Below are 10,034 nucleotides of genomic sequence, written 5' to 3' on the forward strand. Positions count from 1 at the left end.
TTCCAGCTCTGTGTACACGCTCTCCATGCACATGCTCTGGTCGAGCCAGATTTGTAAGGTGGAATTGGGGTAATGATAGTGGGGTAAAGAAGCATTAAAAACTAGAGGAAAGCTATATGTTTCATCTGTGCTAAACTGCACCCTGACTGGCTCGTCTCCTCCCCACAACCTTTCTGTAAGAAGATGTCCAGTTGCCTACAGATGGGCTTTGGGTCTCCATTCCGCAGTCACCCCTTTCAAAATGATATGATTTTTGTTCTGAGTCTTTCATGCCTGATACCTGATCCCTTCGACACATTATGATCACACAGGCTGGTGTGCTTTTTCCATGTGGGTTCTGTTGCTTCTCAGCTACATGGCCACTTGTTATCTTCAAACTTTTAAGACCCCAGAAGCTACACTTTTTGATAGTCAGACACCATTAGCATCTTCACCACATTTGCTTAAGTACCCGCTTTGTCTTAAGTGATTGTGTTGGGAAGGTGTGCATCACGGAATGCTACATTAATAGAACAGAGTGTTCTTGTGTTGAGGGAGTACTTGCATTGAGTAGAGGCCCAATGTCCATCTGCTACCTCAATACTAAACCTATAAATATATGTACATAGATCCATTTTCCCATCATCACATATAAATATATTTGCATATGCACATGCCTGTATTTAGACCTATATAAATTTCCTTTGCCTCCTAGTTCTTTCCTCTATTTCCTTTTACTTTCTTCTTGCCCAACTGTCAAGTGCAGCCGTCGTTTGGGTTTCAGTAATTCTTCTCAGTTACATTGACATTAATCAAGCCTTACCAGGCCCCCTACACCCTCCTTGCCATCCATTTTAGATCACTTGTTGTTCCCTTGTCCCTGGCTTTGTTAACACCCACTTCCTTTCCCCAGCCTCCCCATCTCCTATAAACACCCAGAATCATAGATTCCATTGTTTTCTCCCCCAGATTGTTTATCTTGCCTTTCTTATCTAGATACCTATACAGAGATAAGAATGTTATGATGTTTCTATTTCTGAGTGTTCAGGTCTTTTCCATTGGTCTGAATATCTGTCGTTATACCAGTACCACACTGTTTTGATCAGTGTGACTGTATACTATGTGCTAAAGTGAGGTAGAGTAAGGCCACCCACTTTGGCCTTCTTCTTGAGGCGTTCACTGCTAATTCTGGTCTTCTTCCTTCTCCATATGAAGTTGTTTTTCCAATTCTCTGAAGAAATTGGTATTGGTATCAGATAGCATTAAACTTATATAGTGCCTTCCCAGAACTAATGTCTTTACTATTTTGAGTCTTCCAGTCCACAAGCATAGGATATTCTTCGATTTGTTTACTTTCTATAGTTTTCCATGTAAAAATCTTTTGTTTTTTTAGTCAGGTATATCCCTAGAGATTTCAATTTGTGCTTGGCTACTGTGAAGGATACCACCTTTTTGATCCCCGCTTCTGTGGTCTTGTCCAATATGTATAGCAGTCCAATAGACTTCCGTTTGTTGATCTTGTATCCTGCCACTCTGCCATATTCCTCTATTGCTTCCAGTACTCCCATTGTGGAGCTTTTGGGATTTTCCATACATAAAATCATATCATCTGCAAATAACGATAGTTTCACCTCTTCCTTCCCTGGATGAACACATTTGCTGTCTTTTCTTTGCTGTTAGCTAAGTCTTCCATTATGATGTTAAATAAGAGCAAGGACAAAGGTCATCCTTGTCTGATCCCCTTTTTCAGTGGGATTGTTTTTGTCTTTTTCCATTGACTACCATGTTGGCTGTTGGTTTTTCATATATAGCTTTTACTATATTGAGGAATTTTCTCTCCATTCCTATATTCTTGAGTTTCTTAAACAGGAATTGGTGTTGGATGTTGTCAAATGCTTTTTTCCGAATCTATCAATATTATCATGTGGTTCTTGTAATTTTTCATCTCAATGTGGCAAATGATAGTAAGGGTCTTTCGTATGTTGAAACATCCCTGGTATGAATCCTACTTGGTCATGGTGAATTACTTGTTTTACATACTTTTGTATTCTATTGGCCAGTATTTTGTTACGGATTTTTAGATTGATGTTCCTTGGGGATTTTGGTCTATAATTCTCGATTCTTGTGGGATCCTTGCCTGGTTTCAGTATCAGGGTTATATTAAATTCCTAGAAAGAGTTTGGGAGTTTACTGTCTTTTTCTATGTTCTGGAAGTTTGTGTAGGACTGGTGTCAGTTCTTCCTTGAATGGTTGGTAGAATTCTCCTGTGAAGTCATCTGGTCCAGCAGATATTTTTCTGGCAATCCTTTGATAACCTTTGTTATTTCTCTATTGCTGAGTCTGTTCAGATTCTTGACTTCATCAGAGATATTCTAGGGAGGGATTTTTTTACAAGAATTTATCATGTCTTCCAAGTTGTTGGAGACATTGGAGTACAATCCTCCATAGTACTGTGTAATTATCCCTTTGATTTCATTAGGGTCTGCTGTAATGTCCCCTCTTTCATACCTCATCCTTGCTTTCGAAATTTGCTTCTTCAATTCTTTGGTAAGGTTTGCTACAGGTCTGTCAATTCTGTTAATGATTTCAAAGAACCAACTTTTAGCAGCATTGTTTATTTCCCATGGATTTCTTATTTTCCCTCTCCTGAAACTCAGCCCTTATTTTTATTATTTTACTTTTGCTTTTAGTAGGATTGTCCTGTTGACTCTGTTCTAAGCTGCTGTAATTTTGTGTCAGCATATCAATCTTAAGTCTCTCTTCCTTTTGCAGGTGTGCATGTATTGTTATTTAACTTCCTCTGATAACTCCCTTTGCTGTGTCCCACAAGTTTTGGTACGTCATGTTCTCATTCTTGTTGGTTTCTAGAAATTTCCTAATTTCATCTCTTATCTGGACCCGTGCACACTCTTTTTGTAATAGAGTAATTCATCCTCCAATTGTTTGCCCTTCTTTTCTTCATCTCCCTTTTGTTGATTTCCAGTCTTAATGCACAGTGGTCATAAAGAGAGGTCTATATGATATCAATGTGCTTACATTTATGCAGATTAGATTTATGCCCAACAATATGGTCCATCTAGCTTAGAATATGTGCCATGTGGGCTTGAAATGAATGTTAATCTTTTTGTATTTGGGTGGAGAGCTCTTTAAATATCTACTAGGTTAAAGTGTCTAATTGTAGTGTTTAGATCTGTAGCATCCTTGTGAGTTTATTCCCTGTGATCTTTCTCTGAAAGTGGTGTATTGAGGTCACCTACTATTATTGTTGAGTATGTGATTTATTTTTTCATCTTTTGAAGTGTTTGGTTGACATATTCAGTGGGTCACTCATTCGGGTAAAATGGTTAGTAGTTCTTTGTCTGCAATTCCCTTGAGCATTGTACAGTGTCCCTCCTTATCTCTTTTTATGGTTTTCACTTTGACACCAATTTTATCTGAGATTTGGATTGCAATCCCTGATGTTTTTGAATTGCTGTTTGCTTGGTATGTTTTTCTCTAGCCTTTGATTCTCAGCCTATTTTTGTCTGTAATCTTGAGATGTGTCTCCTGTATGGAGCAGATAGATGGGTTGTGCTTTCTAAGCCAGTTTGCTACCCTGAAATTTTTAATTCCTGAGTTCAGTCCATTGATATTCAGGTTTATTACATCCATCTGTGGACTCTGTGATGTCATCTTATACCTTTTGTGTTGGGTGTTTTTCTGCCTCCCTTTCTGATCAGTGTGCTGTGCGTGCGTGTATGTGTGTGTGCTTGTGTTTCATTGACTTATTTCTACCTTTAAGCCAAAGCAATCTTTGGGTCTTTTTTCTCTTTGTTGCCCTCTGGGTGGGGTGGTTTTATATGGGAGTTTCTTATTTGTGGTTAGTGAGTTCTTTTCTTCTGCCAATACTTGGGCAGCAAGGATTTTTTTAGGTCTGGGTTTCTTTTAACTTATTCTTTGAGTTTTTCCTAGGATTGGAAAACTCTTACTTCTCCATCTATCTTGATATATAATTTAGCTGGATATATTATGCTTGGGTTTATATTATTTTCCTTCAATTTTTTGGAATATGTTACATTACTCTCTCCTCTTCTTCATAGTGTCCCCTTATAGGTCTGAGCATATTCTTCTTTGGGAACCTTTATATGTGACTGCTTCTTTTTCCCTAGCTGCTATCATGATTTCCCCCTTTTTTTCGATGATGGATAGTGTAACTATTATGTGCCTTGGTTACTTCTTTTCAGATTCAGTCTACTGGTGTTCTTTCAGCCTCCTGAATGGTTGTCTGGTTTTCATTCCTTAAGCTGTGGTAGTTTTCTTCCAAGAATTCTCAATACTTTTGCAATTGACTTCTGCACAGACTAAACAAAAGTGAAAACAGTTATAAAAAAAAAGAAAACAAAAAAGGAGAACTGAATCTGCTGAGGCTGTGGCAAGAAAGAGAGAAGAGAGAGAAAGGAAGAAAAGGTGAAAGAAGAACAAAAAGTGAAAGAAGAGAGAGAAAGGAAGAAAAAGTGAAAGAAGAACAAAAAGAAATAGAAAAAAGAAAGCGAAGGACAGAAAATTTTTAAAAATAGATAATGAGATAGCTGAACCCCGTGCTGTGCCATGTGTAGCACTGTCTCATGTCATGCACAGCACTGTCACAGGGGGCAGGCTATAGCTCTCACCACTGGGTGGGCAGAGCTGCCCTAGGCAGAGGGTAGGGGGTCTGAAAACCAGCAGTGGCATGTGGAAGGAGAGAGAGGGAGAGGAGAGAATCATAAAAGCAGAAAGAGAGAAGAAAGAAAGAGAAGGGGGGAAATCTCAACTGTTCTCACTAAGATTGAATATGATGGTAAACAGGGAAGAGAGAAGGAGGAAATAAAGGACAAAGAGATATCTGATCCATGATTGCTTGAATGTGGGGCCAGAGGGGTTTAAACCCTGCCCCACGATGGCAGTTTGGTATACCCTTTTAATTCAGGGACCCAGTGGTGCTGGGCAGAATTGCCCTAGTTAGCGAGATCACCTTAGAGGTCCGATGGAGGTTTCCTCAGCAGTGTGGTGTGCTGTAGATGGCTTTCACAGCTGCCTTGCATTGTGTGCAACACTCCCACAGAGGGAAGGCTGGAGTTCCCCCTGCTATTTGGGATGATTTGCCCTAGACAGAGGGTAATGGCCTGCAAGCCAGTAGTGGCATATGATAGGAAAGAGAGGAAGAGAAGAGGAAAAAGAGGGGATAATAAGAAAGAAAGAAGAAAAAAATACAAAACAAACCTGAGCCCATTGAAACCAACTGCAGTGGGAAAGATAGAAGGGTGAGCGAATAAAGAAAGAAGAAATAGAGTGGTAACTAAGGAGATAACAGACTTGATCACCTTTCTGTGGGGCTGGAGGAGTTCCAACTCTTTCTCTAGGTAGTGGGGTGGTGTGCCTGTTTGGTGCAGGGTTCCACAGATGCAGGGTGGGGTTACTCTGGAAGGCAAGATCACACAAGTGACCAGGCATCAATTCCCAAGGCGGTACTGAGCTCTGGAATTCACTTGTATACCTGCCTTGTGCTATATGTAGCACGACAGCAGGGGTGGGGGGGCAGGGTGTTCCCACAGCCCCATGTAGGGCTCTAGGACAGGCAGGACCTCCCTAGCTGTGTGTAGAATCGCTGAGAAAGAAGCTGCGCTTATTGACCTATCTAGACTGCAGGTGATCAGAGGATCACCCCCCTCCCCACCCCCGCCCCCCCCACGCCCACTAGAATAGAATCAAATTAACTTGACTCCCTGACTCTGGGGTCTAGCTTTGTGCTCTGTTAGAAACTTAGACTTGCTCCCGTGGGTCTTTGGTATGCAAAAGGCCTCCAGGCCCTGTAGCTACAATAAGTTCTGGCATTCCTTAGCGAGGGCTTCTTCTTATGCTAATTTATGTCAAGGGACCCCTTCTATAAGCTCCTTGGAGCTAAGCAACAAAGCTAGGGTTTGAGTTTTTACTAATAATATATATTTCACTCTTTTTTATATTATGCTTGTGAGGTGCTCTGATTTGGGGGCTGTCACACTGACCCCCAGAGGTGGAGATCCAGTTTATCAGGGGAGTTGTTTCCTTGTTGGCCAATTGGAACTGAATTCAGCCCCTGGACTCTGACTATCCACCTATTTTCCCCCACACCACAATCTGTCTCAGGTAAAATTCTGCTTTTCCTTCTGCTCCAAATTATGGCTACCTGCCACCCCCACTCCCCAGGCTATGAGCTCAAGGCAGCTAACAACGCTGAGAGCTCTGGTGTGGTGTTCTCCTCGTGTCTGGGATTATGTCCCCTTTAGGGCATCAGGCTGGGCAAATCCCTACTCCTGGTGAAAGAGTGGGGAGCTTTTCAGCTGGAGCCCACGAGCCCAAACTTAGAGCGATTTAGAGTGTTCTTGGTTTGCACACAAACAGGGAGTTCAGGCGAGATTCTAGTACCCCAATTCTAATTTCAAGACTCCACCTCCCAGTTTCTTTCACCTTACATCCCAATTTTCTTGTCTGGCAGCAGGCGCTCCAGACGGGTGAGTCTTAACTAGTCACCATTTTTCCCATCCTCCTACTTCATAGTATTTTATGAGACAGAAATTCTGATGTCTACTATCACTTGGGCAAAAGCAAACAGTTTGATCAAATAATGAGGACATCACAAGCTGGAACAAATGAATTCATGCTGGGGGTATCCAAAATAAAATACATCAGTGCATGGCGACTTGGCATTATAGAAAATGAAATTACTGGAATGCATTGAAATTCTGATTTGAACCCTGGGTACAAGAAACTGATGATACTCATAGTCTTTCCATGTTTAGAATGTCTAAGGTTTGGATAATCTATATAACTTGGCAAAGAGTTTTTCAAATGCAGTTATTTTAAAGTGGTATTAGCAGAGACAAAATTGTATTTAACAGGATATCTAAAATAAGAGTTCATTTTTCTAAAAATATTCAAATCTAAATATTTTGAAGTAAAGATAGAATCAAAATCTTTTCAAAAACATTTTCATTCACTCCCTCCCTAAGTAATTTATTTCCTCCATTGTTATAATCTTTTAAGGGGAACTATCATTTTCACAAACCTTTATTGTTATTGGGGTCAACAAATGGAAGGGTAATATATGTATTTCTCAGCCTTTCAAAAATAAAAACTGTCTATTTTATTAAGAGACTGACATTCAACTTTTAAGAGTGTCAGATTCCTTACAAATTGGACAATATGAAATGCAAAATAGTAGATATGCTACTAGCTATTTGATTTGATTTTAACATGTTCATTAAGATCTACTTTCTCTTAATAGCTCCCAACTCAGTCAGTGGGAGTGTTGGGACACAGTACACTTGACTCAGCATCATACAATTCTCTATCATCACCAACCTGGTTTCCTTGACTCCACTCATGTACCTCTCCAACTGATTATCACCAATGTAGTATTTCTAAAATCTAAAAATCCCTACTGTTTCTAAAACCTTAATACACACAATTGCAAGAAATAAGGATAAAACTAAAGCAGGGAAAGTATAGCCACTGGAATATTTACACTCATGATTGGTCAACCTTTGTCCCATCTGTCCTTCTGTACCATTCCACTGACATTATATACTTGAGTTTATACTTCCCTCCCCCCAATTCCCACCTGTCACACTCATCTGAGGGTAGCATAGGGTGATCTTTCAACATTCAGTTCCAGGATAATTTTTCTATCACCTTTGTTTTAAGGAAACTTCTACATCATATTCGTTATAAGCTTTACACTTTGTGCATGATGACCAAAGTGATTTACTGGATATAATTTGTATAAGCCGAGTTTTTTCAGCACAATTTTTATGCAGTTTTTGTGGCTAAATTAGGTGCCTCAGCTGATATTCTGGTCGACCTATATTCGAGTACACACGGTGTATATATTATTACACCTATTTACATATACAATTATACCCACCATTCAAACCCCTTAGAGACAGCAGGAATGAAATGTTGAGATTTAAAGGTCATTTACCCATGATTTTGGATTATTATGTAGTATTTTTAAATGTTCACTGAATAAATGAAGGATTGAATATTTGATTAACATTTCTGCTTCTATGCCTAACAAATCACACTAAAATCTCACTTGCATGTCATCTCTTGTAGGGAGCTCTCTCTTAATCCCCAGTCCACTTTTGGTTAATGCTTATCCCGCCGCACAGTACTTTATGAAGTCCTGGATTCTAAATTAATCATGCAATACCAATAGTTCCTACCCATGAGATTTCTTTAGCACTGACATTTTGAGCAAAGAAGTCCCTGATAAAATTGTGCAGTTGTAGTTGGTATTTTCAGAAATTATATGCATGATAAGAGAGTCATGTTCAAGTGGACACATTTGCTAAAGTATTTTGTGACACTGCCACCAGAGAATAAAAACTCCACAAATATTGGTGGAGGAAAGGAACTAATACTTAACTCTTTATTTGGAATTAATTTCAAGGTTACAGAAAAGCAATATGAAAAAGAAAAGTGTTAATAATGTACTATCCAAATAAATCTTATCTAAATTCAATTTTTGTTAATACCTTCTTTTTGTTAAACCATTTCCTTGTTCTCACTTCTTATTTTCAAATTCATTAACATTTACTTCTAAATATTTTCATTATGCATATCCTAAGGTTATGAATATTCTCTTACAGGATAAGATTGCAAAATACAAACAACTGCCTTTTTTTAAATATGAGAATATGATGAGACAGTGTGATATAGTTTGATAGGGAAATGTCACGAATAGGTATAAGGACAAAGATACTTACTACCAACATCTGCTAGTTTATAGTTTCTTGAATAACAGGTCTCACATGCAGTATTTTCTTCAGAGCCCCAGTGACATCTTTATTCCTGAGACTATAGATTAAAGGGTTTAGTACAGGAGTGAGGATGGTGTAGAAGAAAGATACTACCATGTCCTTCTCTGCGGTGTGGTAGGAGCTGGGGATCATGTAGGTGTAGATTGCCGCTCCATAGAATAGGGTGACCACAGTCATGTGGGAAGAACAGGTGGTGAAGGCCTTTTTTCGGCCCTCTGCAGACTTCATCCTGTGGATGGTGATGAGGATGAAGGAATAAGAGCTTGAAATGACTGTCACGGGGATAAGGAGCATGAGCACACAGCACAGATACATGAGTGTCTCAATGAGTGACGTGTCGGAGCAGGAGAGCTTCATTAAGGCAGGGACCTCACAGAAGAAGTGCTGGATCTCCCTGGATCTGCAAAAGGGAAAGGTCATGGTGATGGGAGTGAGCATGAAGCCATCCACTGAGCCCAAGAACCAGCAACCAGCTGCCAGGAGGAGACATACCCTGCGGTTCATAAGAACTGGGTAGCGGAGGGGATGGCAGATGGCCATGTACCTGTCATAGGCCATGGCAGCTAGAAGAAAAAACTCTGATCCTACTAATGTGGAGTATAGAAACATCTGTATCCCACATTCAGCAATCGAGATCTTTTTGACACCTATGACCTGGTCTATAAGCATCTTGGGCACAGTGACAGAAATGTACATCACATCCATAAGGGACAACTGACTTATGAAAAAGTACATAGGTGTTTGGAGGTGGGCATTAGAGTGTATCAAGAAGATCAGGAGGCCATTTCCAGACAAGGCCATTAGGAAAATCACAAAAATGACCACAGAGAGCAGAACGGGGTGATTTGATTGAGTGAAGAGCCCCAACAGGATGAAATTGGATCCTCCAGTGTAGTTGGCCAGCCATGTGGTGTTGTCCATGAGGCTTTACCTGTGACAGTAAAGAAAGGTTTCACGTTACACAGATCTCACTTGAAGATGTGGTCCTTTGAAGTGTGTATTCAGTGCTGTATGGGTTTATGTGCACATCTTCTTGCTAACAAAAAAGTCTTACTCTAATTGTAGAATGCCTGTGCTGATTTAGGGGTTATAAATTACTTGAAATTCACATATTTACAAGAAAATATTAGTGAATTCAGAACTGTGGCTTAAGAGGGAAAGGAATACAACATGGCCTAATAGTCAGAAGCTCTGTTAATTCCTCATTCAAAAAGACCCATGAAAACAGTGGATATATTT

The 10,034-nt window shown here is 39.8% G+C and overlaps 1 protein-coding gene across 1 annotated transcript; it reads right to left on the reverse strand.

Annotated features, from left to right (window-relative positions):
• Window positions 1–8,753: 8,753 nt before the first annotated feature.
• LOC101661450 (olfactory receptor 2T29-like) lies at window positions 8,754–9,716 on the reverse strand. Its single transcript, XM_013005889.1, has one exon. The coding sequence runs from the start codon at window positions 9,714–9,716 to the stop codon at window positions 8,754–8,756; it is 963 nt and encodes a 320-aa protein (XP_012861343.1).
• Between the last annotated feature and the right edge of the window lie 318 nt (window positions 9,717–10,034).

The sequence above is a fragment of the Echinops telfairi genome, unplaced genomic scaffold (genome assembly GCF_000313985.2).
Source record: "Echinops telfairi isolate 266 unplaced genomic scaffold, ASM31398v2 ScPeMD7_7469;HRSCAF=8507_0, whole genome shotgun sequence".
NCBI classification, from domain to species: domain Eukaryota; kingdom Metazoa; phylum Chordata; class Mammalia; order Afrosoricida; family Tenrecidae; genus Echinops; species Echinops telfairi.